This window comes from Hyperolius riggenbachi, chromosome 4 (assembly GCF_040937935.1).
Source record: "Hyperolius riggenbachi isolate aHypRig1 chromosome 4, aHypRig1.pri, whole genome shotgun sequence".
NCBI classification, from domain to species: Eukaryota; Metazoa; Chordata; class Amphibia; order Anura; family Hyperoliidae; genus Hyperolius; species Hyperolius riggenbachi.
The window spans coordinates 473,845,300-473,860,783 of NC_090649.1; the positions used below are offsets into that span (position 1 = coordinate 473,845,300).

The following is a 15,484-nucleotide window of genomic DNA, read 5'->3' on the forward strand; positions in this document are numbered from 1 at the left end:
AAAATTCATAGAAAACAAAATTGTTAGATGGAAAACATGGCATACAATGAAAGCCTAGTTTGCCTTGAATAAAACAATATATATTTCATTTCTGTGTCATATAAGTAGGGATAAAGTTATTTCTGATTAAATAGGGACATGGCTAAACTGTCAAAACTGCTCTGGTCCATAAGTGGGAAAAAAGGTCTGGATGCAAAGTGGTTATTATTTGAAAATAAGAAATCAATTTAAAGGTTGGGAATAAAGTTTAGAGCCAACACACACCTCAGTAGATAAAATACATATATTTACACAGATCTGTACATCAGTCATGAGAGAGAGACAACTGAGGAGGAAAGCGTGACAGAGGATTGGGTTACCAAAGAGGGACTGTCTCTCCAAAAGAGGGACAGTTTGGAGCAATGCATGATGTGTGCAGTATACCAGAGCAATGCTTCATGGTCAGAGGGGTGTGTCTAGCACCAGATTTTTCTTCTGGAGGCCACAGAGCAGCAATGTCCTAGGTTTGGGGGAGGAGCCAAGCGCATACAAGAGGTGGGGGACTGACACAAAAAATGGTCCGGGTAAGCGAGTGCGGCTCGGGGCCACATCCGATCGAGCCGCCAGTTGCACAGCCCAGTGTAAGATGAACTTGGGTAGGTATGTACCAGTACACTCATCCAATTGCATGCCAGAAGATTTTGAGTACTATGAACAGATTGTGTAGGTAAGCGCTATATGAAAGTAGTAAAATTGGCCCTCCCCATAGAGAAGAGCGGAGTTGTCTGGGGAGACTGCGCCGATCGCTGGATCCAGGCTGGCTAATGTATTTAGCGGCGATCGGGGGGGGGGGGGATCATCAGTAATATGAGGATGCCGGCCACCACTGCTAGCTAGCCTAGTGCTAGCTGAAGCTATTAGGGCCCGTTTCCACTAGTGCGGTGCGAATCGCTGGGATTCCACCGCTGACAAAATCGCATGCGGATGCGATTCCGCATGCGATTTTTGCCGCGATTTCGCATGCGATTTCGCATAGGCAGGCTATAAGCGATTTTAACCATGTCACTGCCTGGCTCAATGTACATTAGTTTTAGTGCGAATTCGCACGCGAAATCGCGGCAAAAATTGCATGTGCGATTTCCCCTATTAAATACATTGCCTGCGAATCGCCTGCATTCCACACGCAGGCGAATTCTGCAGGCCCTACCGTGCAGAAAAATCCTGCACAGAAAAACGCACCAAAAAACTGACAAGTGGAAACAGTCTCATCCACTTGTATTAGTTATGCGAATCCGCATGCAGACAACGCATGCGGATTCGCTCTAGTGGAAACGGGCCCTTACAGCTATGCGATCACTTAAAATTATACTGGGGGACTCCTGGGGACAGCCAGCGGTATGCCCGACTGTGTCGGGCATACTGCTATGTTGGGCATACTGCTAAGTAGGCCTGAAAGATATATCGAATTTAAACTGAAATCGCGATCACCAAGATCACAATTTCGGAATCATCAAAGCAGCAATTATCGCGATCACGTCATTTCCACATGGGGGAAGGTTTGAAGAAGTGGCTTCAAACTTCCCCAAAGTCCCGGCGCGTGTGGCCCGCAGCGTTGGACATGCCTTCTGCACGAGTTAAAACACTGTCCGTCATCTATCGCCGTCTATCAGCTCTTGTGCTTAGCAAAACTCTGAGTTCCTGTATCTCACATGACATACAGGAAGTATTCCGTGCATTAGAGCCTGCAGGAGGAGAAGTGGATAGACGGGCATTACTGGAAGGTATGTCCAGCACTGCCACAGCTTGGGGGACAGAGGGGGCACACAGAGAGACACAGAGGATGCACAAAGAGAGACAGTGACATAGGCGCACAGAGGAGGGGAAAAATGCTTGATTTGAAGGAAATCGTGATTCGAATCGAAATCGTGATTTCGGACAGAAATCGCTCAATTAAATTTTTTCCTAAAATCGTTCAGGCCTACCGCTAAGGAGGTTAATAACCAGGCTGTTTAACTTGTTTTATTTTGCTGCCTGAAATAGTTAATTTCTAGGCATGGAAGTGACAGCTTCTGTCTTGTCGGTAGCTTGTCGGGAATATAGAAAACTTCACCGATAAGCAAATTACAGCCATAAAGGCCCGTTTCCACTTGTGCGGTGCGGATTCGCCGCTGACAAAATCGCATGCGGATGCGATTCCGCATGCGTATTTTACCGCAATTTCGCATAGGCTAGTATTTATGCGATTTTAACCATGTCACTGCCTGTGTGATTTAACATTACTTTCTATGCGAAATCGCTGTAAAATACGTATGCGATTTCCCTATTAAATACATTAGCATCGATTCGCATAGCGGTGTGCGGGGTGCGAATTCTGAGGGCTCCTCCGTGCAGATTTCTCCCGCACAGAAAAACGCTCAGGATTACTGACGAGTGAAAACAGGGCCATCCACTTGTATTGGCTATGCGAATCCACATGCAGACAACGCATGCGGATTCGCGATAGTGGAAACGGGCCCTAAACGTTTTCCTGCCAGAATTTGAAAACATAACAAAGGTTGTTTAGGTGATGCCTTTAATGACTAACTGTAAAAGATCTCTTTGCAAGCTTTCGAAACTTTGAGTTTCTTCTTCAGGCATGTTTCAGAGCTGGATCAGAGCCATACACGCAACTGGCAGAATTCAACTTCTGAGCGCAGAGTTACAAAAGGGTCAATAGTTCATGTATTTTCACTCAGGGACACTTAATAGGCTGCCACTGAGCAGATACAACAAATTTTAACTTTGTAACTTTGTAAATGTTTAAATATAAAATAAAACTATTAAGTATCTAAGTAAAAAAGTCGGCATGAGAGCTTGCACAGCCACCACCCATCACATTACCTCTCCCTGCCTGCTTAACCAGCGACCACTAAAACCCTCTCTACCTGCACCACCACTTCACCCGTGTCTGCTTGCACAGCCATCCACCACTTAGCCCCTCTTTGCCTGTGCAGTCACTCACTAATTAATCCATCCTTTTTTTCTAAGTATAGCCACACTGACGTGCTGTGCTCAGTGAACGCTTATTTTCTAGAGTAGTATGTTACAAAATACCATAAAGTTTATTAAAGGACCACTATCATAAAAAGGTAGGTAGTTGAAATCTGACAGAACCGACAGGTTTTTGGCCAGTCCATCTCCTCATTTGGAGAATTCAGTGTTTTTTGTTGTCAGCAGCATTTCCTGAACAGCAGTTTAACTGCAAAAATAGTAAGATGCCAGCCTCCCTACTCACTTGCACACTATTTTGTCAGTTAGACTTTGCAACTGCTGTTCAGGAAATGCTGCTGAAAACAAAGAAAACCCTGAGAATCCCCATGAGGAGATGGACTGACCCAAAACCTGTCGGTTCTGTCAGATTTTAACTGCCTACTTTTATCACCATGTAATAAATGTCAGAATGTAAATCAGGGAGAGGAAAGATTTTACAATGGGCAAACACTGACTAAATCATTTATACATAATTATTGTAAAAATGAAGCACTTTTTTTTATTACATTATTTTCACTGGAGTTCCTCTTTAAGCTGATGAATGATCTGTTTGTAACTTGCGATGATGTATTGTGAGAATTGTTTGTATTTTTGGGTGCTATAGAGTAGTTTCCTGGTGTGTGATTGGTCTACAGTAATAACTATAGAAAGACTCTCTCTCTCTCTCTCTCTCTCTCCCCCCCCCCCCCCCCCCTCTCTCTTCCGTAGTAAAACTTTTTGAAGTCATTGAAACGGAGAAGACGTTATACTTAATAATGGAATACGCCAGTGGAGGTGAGTGAATTATCCAATCAGCGTCCATGGAGCGTAAATAGACTATAATGTTATGTGTGTCTCCCTATTGGACCCACCTCTAGTTCCCTTTAAAGACACTCATATTGGTCACATTCAAGAGTTATTATTTGCTTCGGGGGGGGGGGGGGGGGGGCAATTCCAAGTTGATGCAAATTCTGTGCCTGTTTAGGAGTGAGCTAATTGTCCCAAACACAAGCGGCAGCTTGCATTTCACTAGTCCATTTTTTTTGGGGGGGGGGGGGGGGCACAGACACAAAAAGCATATCCTGCTGAAGAAATCTGACTTCCTTTTCATTATGGGAACAAAAATAAAAGTTTTTAACATCACTGTAGATGGACTTTTTGAAGGTTGTACACAGCCAGAGGACAGTTGCCTCGATAGTCCTGAGTTGCCCCCCTAAATTTTTTTAAATTGTTTTTAATGGTAAATGGGGGGCTGGGCCATCATGCGCACGGTTTTAAGATTTGATGCAGCTGTTCCAAAAAAGATCCCTGTAAAAGAGCACGTGACCCAGAGATCCTGCTAGAAAGCGCGGTGCTGGCAGGGGAATGGGTGTTCCCCAGGAACCGACTTTCTCAGCTAAGCAAAAAAACACCCCTCCTCTTCTCTCTATTGCAGTAGACATTAACTCTTTGTGCTCAGCACTGGTCAGCATTATCAAAATTTGTTGAGCTGTAGTGGTTGCCGCAAAGAGTTAACACGTCAGCAGAGGGAGGACAGGTAGAAGGGGTCAAGTGATTACTGCTGATATAGAAATACTGGCTTTTGCACTCTCCCCGACTGCCCCATGCGCATTATGATTGAACAGGGGGAGGAGATTGAACATAAAACTGTGATATAATATTTCACTCCACAAAAAATTAAGCCTCGGGGAGCAGCCAGTGTTGCTTCCTATATTATTATAAAACGTGCAGTGCGCAAAACACTGTGTATTAGGAAATGGGAAGGTAAAGCAGAGATATTTAAGAGGCTATGCAGGCAATGGAAATGGGGTGGGGAGAGGGGGGGGTCCTCGGATCTAATCCCAGCCAGGACACTATCTGCACAGAGTTTGTATGTTCTCCCCGTGTCAGGGGGTTTCCTCTGGGTAATCTGGTTTCCTCAAACATCCAAAAAACACACAGATATGTTAATTGGCTTCCCCCTAAATTGGCTCTAGACTACGATACATACACTATACGATATATACATAGACATATGACTGGTAGGGATTAGATTGTGAGCTCCTCTGAGGGACAGTTAGGTGACAAGACAATATACTCTGTACAGCGCTGCGGAAGATGTCAGCGCTATATAAATACTAAATTAATAGTCACTAAAGTTATAAACTTCACTGCATGTCACTTAAATTTCCCCTTTAAGAAGTACATACAGAAAGATGGAAAGTGTCATGTAATCTCTCTGTGTATTGATTGTTAAAGTTATTTTTAAATCTTGCTGGAGCGTGTGTCTCTATCTGCAGTCCTGTCTTAGTTGCTTATTATACCATTTTAAAGAGCTAGAGCTTCCAGCCAGGATGAGCGTGCACTGGCTGCGGAAATGAGACAGAAGGTGGAGGGGATAGCCAGGGGCGGGTTTAGCATGGGGCCCCAGGGCAAAATAAACCTGGGCGGCCCCCCAACAGATACCCCGGAACAAAAATCTGCATTAAGGGACCTTTTTTGCAGCTGGTATAGTCGGTGTGAAGCCCCAATCGGTCGGAGCTCCACATTCTGGCTATCCCAGCCTGCGTGGGGGACAAGGGGTTAAAAAGTTTCAGGAGGGGGGACCCCGCATCATTTAAAAAATTTTTTTTTCCACACTCTAACCATTAAAAAAAAAAAATAAATTGGGAAAATAGGAAAAAATGCCAGGGATCTTCATACAGCCATATTGCCACTGTATAGCGATCCCTGGCCAAAGCGCTGCGGAGGGGTTTCCAGGAGGTCCATACGTACTGCGTATAGACCCCCTGGAAACCCTGTCAGGAAATGCATTGCTCATTCTTTTTATATTTATAATAAATTGATTCTGATTCTGATTACACTACAATTAGGTTTGCTACTAAAAGTGACATTTAACGCATTTAAAAGTATACTTTTCATTTGAAACTTTAAAATCGATTTTCTCAAAAACTATAAGGTCTCTTTGAAAAATAGTTTTTTTCCTCTTATTCCCAATGATCCCCTTAACATAGCCTGCAAATTTAGGGTTTCTAGCATTTAAGGTGGATTTGCTATTAACCGTTAAAGTCGGCGGGTTTTTAAATGTGTATTTTTTTTCCTTAGAAACTTTAAAATCGATTTTCTCAAAAAATATAAGGTCTTTTTGAAATGTTTTATTTCCTCTTGTAGCCACTGGGGGCCCCTACAGGCTCTGGGGCCCTGGGGCAATTGCCTCCTTTGCCTCTATGGTAGCGCCGGCCCTGGGGATAGATTGATGGACACAGTGTCGGGCTCAGCTCCTGTAACATTCATTGGCTAAAAGGACACCACAAGTGAGAGGGATATGGAGGCTGCCATATTTATTTCCCTGTAAACAATACCAGTTGCCTGGCAAGTCCTGCTGACCTTTTCTGCATCAATAGTGTCTGAAGCACACACCTAAAACAAGCATGCGGCAAATGCAGTCAAACATCTTATCTGCATGCTTGTTCAGGGTCTATGACAGAGGTAGAGGATCAGCAGGACAGCCAGGCAACAAGCATTGTTTAAAAGGAAATAAATATGACAACCTCCATATCCCTCTCACTTCAGTTGTCTTTTAAGCCATATACACACATACAAGGGCAGTTGCCCACTGGGATTGGGGCGTGGTCCTACAGGCGACCGTTTGGGCCATCTTCTGTACAGAGGTGTCACTAGCTTAGAGGCTAGCGACACATTTATTGCTGTGGAGGGGGAGGTGGGATGACGCGCAACAAAGTGGCTTCAGGCGGGCGGGGAGAGTGGGAGATCAGTGATCTCAGGGGGTCGCTCGAATGTTGCTAAAGATCCAACTTGCCTGATTTTCTGGGTCACCATGAGATCCATTGGTAGTCCTTATGCTAGGTACACACTATGAGATTTTCTGGCAGATTTATTGTCCGATCGATTATTTCCAACATGTCCGATCTGATTTTTGAGCATTTTCTGATCGATTTCCGACTGGTTTCCGTTCACTATCGGAAATCGATCGGAAAATGATGGGAAATCGTTCAGAAAGCTGATTGGCCATGTTGGAAATAATCGATCTGACAGCGAATCTGCCAGAAAATCTCCTAGTGTGTAACCACCATATCAATCCCTGCCATGCACTGATGAGGACCAAGAAGGCAGAAACGGGGTGTATGTATGTTAGGTTGATGTAGCTCTGTAAAATGTATAAGCTGTAGGATCACTGTACAACAGTGGTTCTGGATGTGAGTCTGGCTTTCAAAGGCATATAGTTATGATTTTATGATTTTCATATTCAGGAGTGATGCAATATGGGAAAGCAGTTGCTTTAAAGCTGAATTATTGCAAATATTTTCTGTTTAAAGTCATTGGGAACCACTTTATAAAAAAAGGAACATACTTACCTAAGGAGAGGGAAGGCTCTGTGTCCTAATGAACCTCCACCCTCTCCTCTGCCGGTGCCCGCGGTGCTGCGCTGTCCCCGGGAGCAGTATTTGACTAAATTGATCGCATACTGCTCCTTCCGCCGGTGAAGGTGACTTTGGAAAGTCTTCGGGAGCCCGAGTGCTCCCGAAGACGGGTCACTCCATACTGCGCGCATGCGAGCGCCCTCTATCGTGCACTCACGCATGCGCAGTATGGAGCCGCCGGTCTTCGGGAGGGCTCGGCTCCCAAAGACTTCCGAAGTCCCCCGCGGCGGGGGATTTGAACTGGGGGAGCCAGCGCTGCACCGAGGGGCAGCAGGAGAGGAGAGGGAAGGCCCATTAGGACCCAGAGCCTTCCCTCTCCTTAGGTAAGTATCTGCTTTCTTTGTTCTATAAAGCCATTCCCAATGACTTTAACCTCCCTGGCGGTAAGTCTGACACATAGCTAACCATGTCCCCCAAGTGCCTCCGGTCCCCTCTGATCGCCGCCAGTATACGTACCCCCCAGGATGGCGCAGCCTCCCAATCAGCACCCGGCTTCGTAATGGGTAGGATCGGAACTGCGCATGACGTCATGTCCGATCGTCGCCATAGCGAGAAGTGCAGCGAATTGGGAAGCTGCCGCTCTCGCGGGATCGTGGACGGGTTGCAGGCGGCGTACTGCCAGGGAGGTTAAAGAAGGCAAAACTGCACTCAACATTGCTTTTTTTGTCCAGGGCTTTTTGGTCTCTTTTAGCACTTTATACTTTCCTAGTGCTTCTAGGTCATCATGCTGGGTATTTGAAAAAAAGTTGTCTCTGTTGCATGGCTTCACTGCCACATGGGCTTCAAGTCTTTATTACTAACTGTAGTTGATAAGGTGGAGCAAACACAGCAGAGAGTTTTCTTTTCTGCTGTGACGATCTCTGGTCAATATATTTTTATACAGTAGGGAGTAGGAGCCATGACGTGATTTACAGACCGAGGGTTGCAGCTAGAACTCCAGTTGTATGTTTTCTAATGCATATAGAGGCTGCACGTAGTAAATATCCATCTCGTCATTAAAAGACTGTTACCGTGAAAAAATGTAAAACTAAAAATACACGTGTACACGTATGTATAACGTACATTTGTTCCAGAGTAAGAAGCACTACAAATGTATTTGTCCCTACGTTCCTGTCACAATAGCTTGTAATAATCTGACAGGTTTTGGACTACTCCCATGTTCTCATGGGGGTTTCTGGAGTTTCCTTTATTTTCAAAAGCACTTACTGAACTGTGGCTGTGTAGTAAACTGCTTATTATTTATTCTTATTTATTTATTGTCTTTATAAAGCGCCAACATATTACGCAGCGCTGGACATTAGTTTAGGTTACAGACAATATTTAGGGGTGACATACAGCAATATGACAATACAGGAATACAAGAAAACCAGATCACACAGCACAGTATGAGTACCAGGTAATGCTGAGTCACTGGAGGGGAGCATGGAGATTAGGCAAGTTAGGTTCACTCAGATCCATAGGATGGGTGCACAGTAATGGAGGTGCATGATCAGGTAGGACACAAAAGGAGGAGGACCCTGCCCAAGGGCTTACAATCTAGAGGTTGAAACACTGTTTTTGAGTAGGGGAACTGGCCATCATATTAATTCCATAGTGTTTATGTAAGAATGACGGAAATATTGAGAATCTCTCCTGAGGAAGTTGGACTAGTTCAAAACCTGTCATATTTTCACAGCCACCTGTAAGCAACAGCAACATAGCAGAAAGGTAATATATAGTGAATTTTACTCTGGGAGAAATGTACGTTTTATACGCCGATAGGCGTCGGGAGGGTGGCAGCCCCAGGACCGCCTAATGCCAAAAGGCGTCAAATCCTGGAGCGGGGTTTTACAGGGGATTGTGCGCGCTGATGCGCGCACATCCCGCTGAGTGATGGAACCGAGCTCGTTGATCAGCCTGCCAAGCCGCAATCGCGGCTTGCAGGCTGTTAAACAGACTCGCAATATTTGTCCGCAACACCTGCACTGGGGAGTGTGCTGGGGTAATAAATATAATGCAAAAAGGAGAGGACAGAAACCCCTTACAAAAGCACCACTCAAGACAAAAATATCACTTTAGAAAAATCAAATTTCAAAAAATCAAAAAAACTAATTTATTTCCTAGATATCTGACATACCAACACAGCACAAACTGATTAAAATCATCTAAAAAACACACACACACACTGATGTCTGTAGGATAAAGGATATATTATTACCTAGGATAAAGGTTATATTACTAATGATTATTATATCTTGCAGCGAGATAAAGGGAGGGGGGACACCAAGAGCCCAATAGTGTGATATTGTATAGATGATAATTAATAATGAGTAATATAACAATTTAAGACTCACAAACCAGGGTTACCATTAGGCAACCACTGTGAAGGCAGGTGGGGAGATTAACCTGACCCCACTCAGGATTAAAAGTCACTCTCTGTAGATGGGAAGAAGATGGGTACAACCCTCCACCAAGGGTGGACTTAGCAATATGTTTAAGCTTTCCAGAGGCGCAAATAGAATAAAAGTCACTTAACCCTCCTGGCGGTTAATTGTTTTTGCCAAAAAGGCAAAAATCCTTTTTTTTAAAATTTGGCTTCTCCTGTCGCCATGGCGACGATCGGAATGACGTCATGGACGTCAGCCGACGTCCTGACGTCAGACGCCTCCGATCCAGCCCATAGCGCTGCCCGGAACTTATTGGTCCGGGCAGCGCAGGGCTCTGGCGGGGGGGGGGCCCTCTTGCGCCGCTGCGTGCGGGCGATCGCCGCAGAGCGGCGGCGATCAAGCTGTACGCGCGGCTAGCAAAGTGCTAGCTGCGCGTACAGCATTTTAAATGAAGAAAATCGCCCCACCAGGGGCTGAGATATCTTCCTGCGCGGCATAGCCCGAGCTCAGCTCGGGCTTACCGCCAGGAAGGTTAAACAAGCTTAAAACCGATGGGGCAGTGGTGGGCCTATCCCATCCATGCAGACAAAGCAAACAAAGGAAGGACTGTGGCATCAACAGAGGCGCTCAGTGTGGTTTTGATGCTGTTAAGCTGTATGCTCCTTTTTGATTGGCCTGATGAAGCGGGATTGAGCCCGTGAAACGCGTTGCCTATTTTTACTGTGGAGTATAAATAAATTGTTGTTTGACTGTTGATGCCACAGTCCTTCCTTCGTTTGCTTTGTCTGCATGGATGGGATAGGCCCACCACTGCCCCATCGGTTTTAAGCTCGTTTAAGTGACTTTTATTCTATTGGCGCCTCTGGAAAGCTTCTACATATTATATCTTGCAGGTTTACATGATCATATTATTACACTCTGGCTAGGTCATTATTGATATCAGTGTGTGTTTTTTAGATGATTTTAAACTGTTTGTGCTGTGTTGGTATGTCGGATATCTATGAAATAAAGTTATGATTTTTCTAAATTGATATTTTTGTCTTGAGTGGTGCCTTTGTAAGGGGTTTCTGTCCTCTCCTTTTTGCATTGCAGGCTGTTAAATGTACAGCGCTGTGATCTAGTGCAGCGCTTTTACAAGGGACAATTAGCTGTCCCTCCGAGCTTTCCTTCTGATAGGCTGATGCCTATGAGAGGCGGGGAAAACATCCGATCGCTGCCTGGGGACAATTTAGAGGGGAGCGAGGGTTAACTAGTATTTATTTATTTATTTTTTAAAAAGGCTCTTTTTATATAATAAAAAAAATTGATTGCAGCAGCGATCAGAGCCCACCAACAGAAAGCTCTGTTGGTGGGAAGAGAATCATTTGTGTGCTCAGATGTATGGCTCTGCAGCGAGCTATTAAAGCTGCAGAGCACTAAATTGTAAAAAATAGCCTGGTCACTAGGGGAGTGTCCGACACTCGGGATCAAAATGAGCTACTTACCTGAAGAGAGGTAAGCCTCAGGATGTCCGCTGTTGCTGAGCGTGGCTCTCCTCCAGATCGGGCCTGCGCGCCTCCTCTGTTATAAGTGCGGCCGTGCAGTAGCTGCGCAAGCCCGTCCGCCATATCCGAGCAGGTCCGACTTACATGCATGGGCGGCTACTGCGTGGGCGGCTACTGCGTGGGCATATGCTGCAAGAGGAGGAGCTGCGTGGCCCCGATAGGATTAGCGACAATGCCTTGTAGCGAATCTTCTGGCGGGCTGCGCTCAGCGACGGGGGACATCAGAATACCTAGGGAAGTTTCAATAGGATCCTGAGCTTCAGCTCATGATCACTTTATTTTTCCCCCAATAGTGGTCCTTTAAATGGCATTATTATAAATGGCCCTAGTTCTGTTTTAATACCTCTGAATCGCTGCACCAAATAAAGTTGCTGTGTCATAAGAAAGAAAGCCGATCGCAGACGCTGGAGCAGTAATTCTACTCCGGAAGCAAAGGCATCTCCATGTTACTCTTAACTTGATTGTACTCCTATAAACGTAATGAGGGTTTTGGCACAGGCCGCTTCCAGCTGCTTCCAGAGGCCGCCAGTTGCATTCCAAGTCAATCAGTTCCGTCCTTATTCTATTACAGCCGCATCAGCCTTTCCCAGCACATTAGGTTACAGGCGGCTGCTGCTTAGTGTGTCCCAGGGAAGAGGAGACGGGGGTCACATTCAGTGTGGGAACTCTCATCTACTGTCCAGTTTCTGGAGAACGTCATGAAGGAACGGCCCTTTGTTTCTCTGCCTGGAGTTACAGACTACCCAGCAAGGTGAACCAGAACTCCTAGGAGTGTGTAAGGGGCTACAAAGGACCAAAAAGCCCTCTTACTAAAATATTACGCAAAACAAAAGTTTGCCTTAAAATAAAAGTTTGCATTCTTAAAGAAACACTGAAGCTAAAAAAAAATAATTATGATATTTGTATGTGTAGTACAGCTAAGAAATAAAACTTCAGGAGCAGAGACATAAGTCTAATCTTGTTTCCAGTACGGGAAAAGTTAAGAAACTCCAGTTGTTATCTATGCAAAAAAGCCATTGAGCTCCACGACTTTGCAGAGAGCTCTGTCTTCTGAAGCTTATTATCTCAATTGTCTGGTACTCTATTGGTTTTTTTTCCCTGCAGAGGACAGTTCAAAAGTTCACTGCTGCTCTGTAAAATCATTCAGAATGCTGAGTAGTGTGTAAACTGCAAATATTAGAGAATTATGCAAGGTTATAAAAAAAGAACTATATAACTGAAAATACAAATATGAGAATATTTTCTTTGCTACTAATGTTCTAGTAATTATCCTTACTATACAACCAATTCTCTATATCACAATTTATTTTTTTTCTTTTCAGTGACTCTTTAAAACAGAAGGTATTTGCGATAATTCAGGTTGTAGTGAGCATATGATGTCTCCCACAATGCATCACTGCTGAATATGCAAATCATTCTTTGTTGTCCCTGTAAGGTAACCACACCTCCAGATTCAATGAAATCCAATGATGTGTCAGCTTGTAAATTATACAGAGCCACAATAATCCAACATGCATACAGACTGTTCCGGACTGGTTGGTACTCATCAGTGCATGGCATGGATTGATGTGGCTCTATGGAGTAGGTTAGCTTACAGGGACAACAAAGGATAATTTGCTAACACTCTGTGTTTCAAGTCCTACTCCAGTAAGCCACTTTAATCCATACCATGCACTGATGAGGACCAAACAGTCTGAAACAGTCTATGTTGGATTATTGTGGCTCTGTATAATTAACAGACTGACGCATAATTGCATTCCAACGGATCTGGAGGTGTGGCTAGCTTACAGGGACAACATGGGATGATTTGCATATTCAGCATTGTGGGAGACATCATATGCTCACTCCAAACTGAATTATCGCAAATACCTTTGTGTTTTAACCACTTCGGGACCAGCTGCCTCTGCCCCCTTAAGGACCAGAGGGTGCTGGTCCAGTAAACCGCCGCTTCCTGACGAATCGCCGCAATAATCCGTCGCTCCCGCCGGTCATGTCGCTCTGTCCCCGCCGCAGGCTGCTCTCTCCGACGTCGCTATGACGGCAGATCGCTGTGCGCTGATCAGGAGCCGCTTTGATTGGCTCCTGACCCTTTCACTCAATGTAAGCCAATGGGAACGGCTTACATGAATGACAGGGCCAGGAGCCAATGAAAACTGCTCCTGCCCGGCTCACAGTGCTCTGCCGTCATAGAGGCGGCAGGGGAGCACATTGCGGCGGAGACCGAGCGGCGACGGCGGCAGGGACGCGCGGTGAATGGGACGTAGAGTTTACGTCCGTTCAGAACCGCAGCGCCCCCTGCCCGCCGTAGATTTATACTGCGGCGGCCGCAGGTAGTTAAGAAGTCAAACTTTTGTTTTTCTCTGCCTGAAGCACGACTGTACCGATCAGAGGACTGGCTTTGGAATTGAATCCCAGGAAAGGGGGAGAGGTTGCACTACCCAATAACCACAACAGTTTGGAGTTTCTTATCGAGCCCTGCTGTGTGGGTGTTTTATTATAGGTTTATATGGGCTGTAACCTCCTTGCCTAGAAACTCTACTCTCATATCTGTGATCTGTAGGTCATGTCTGAACTTGCTTCATGCTGTCCTTCCAGTTCCTGCGAATGCTTCACCTGGTTTTCGAACAGGAACAGGAAATGGTGTGCAGAGAGCAATAATCAGACCTGACTACAGACTACAGATATATTAGCAAAGCTTTCACCCAGAAATGGACAGCGGCGAATGTTAACAAGAAGCAGGGAGAGTGTCATATTGCAGACACAGTACAGTATCCTGTATACACTATACAGGCTGCTTTGGGGGTGGGGGCACATGAGTGTAAATCAATAATGCATTATATTTACATTATTGAACATGATGCAAACTGGAACTGATTTATGGTTTTATATTTAGGCTGTAAGTGCACTAGTTGGTTAAGCTGAGTAGTTTATTTGCATCGTGTCAGCAAGTGTTTTGTTTTTTGGTCTACGCACGCATTCATAAGCTAACTCCCCTATTGCATCCTGTGCACATAAAATATATTTTGATTCTAAAGAAGGGTCAATGCTTCTTTCATATCATGTTTTTTTTTCTGCAAAGTATGCCTGTGGTTCATGATTGCCTGTGGTTGTGAACACTTCCTGTATACTGTGTACACTGTACTTCAGCTTGTACACCAGCTTTTATGTTTATCAAAGGACAATTGTAGTGAGAAGTGCGATTCCTATACACAGCAGTACCCGGTGTGGATCTAGGATTAGGTTACAGCATCCCAGATTGAGATCCATTCGCTTGTTCCTTATGTTTTGTCCAACTCACTGTGACTGAATACACTTGTTTGCCTCTGAGGAAGCGGCCTTGGGCCACGAAACACGTGTCAGGCATTGCTGATGTTAGGATTGGACATCCTGTCTATACGACTACAATCAAATAATAGAAAACGAAGAAGGTCCGCACGATGCTCCTAAGATCCTTTGTCTTTATTTGTGGACGTATCCAAAAAGGTCAACACATAACACCAGCTGACATGTTTCGGACCTACTGGTCCTTATTCCTAGCTATGAATAAGGACCAGTAGGTCCGAAAGTCAGCTGGTGTTATGTGTTGACCTTTTTGGATACGTCCACAAATAAAGACAAAGGATCTTAGGAGCATCGTGCGGACCTTCTTCGTTTTCTAAGTTTTGCATGGGATTGGCAATCCTGGTCTGGCACTGCCCTACCGGGGGTGAGCGGTTTCCACCTTTCTTTCTACAATCAAATAATATAATACTTATGAAGAATTAAAGACTGATGCTGTTCCTCCAGCCCCCTTCAGGCTAATCAGTCCCTCGCTGTCCTCCACCACCCGGATCTTCTGCTAGGAGTCCTGGTAATTCAGCCAGTCAGCGCTGTCCGGCCGCATGCCGCTCCCACAGCCAGGAACATTCTGCACCTGCGCAATAGTGCTGCACAGGTGTAGTATGCTCCTGGCGGCGGAGTGTGTGCATGCGCACTACGCCTGACTGGCTCAAGTACCTGGACTCATAGCAGAAGATCCAGGTGGTGGAGGAGGACAACGAGGGACTGGTTATCCTGAAGGCGGCTGGAGGAAGCCCCAGGTATGTATAAAACTTTAATTTTATCTGTCTCAGGTTTACTTTGTTACACAGTAGTACTATACTCTATATATGCACTCCCCACAGAA

General features: G+C 45.1%; 1 protein-coding gene across 5 annotated transcripts in view; it reads left to right on the top strand.

Moving 5' to 3' along the window:
* The window catches only part of MARK1 (microtubule affinity regulating kinase 1), a 193,052-nt gene that overhangs the window by 120,670 nt on the left and 56,898 nt on the right, over positions 1-15,484 (top strand). For all 5 annotated transcript variants that reach the window (XM_068232921.1, XM_068232923.1, XM_068232922.1 and 2 more), the window contains exon 5: positions 3,718-3,783. In XM_068232921.1, coding sequence (XP_068089022.1) covers positions 3,718-3,783 — 66 coding nt within the window. The remainder of the gene's footprint in view (positions 1-3,717; positions 3,784-15,484) is intronic.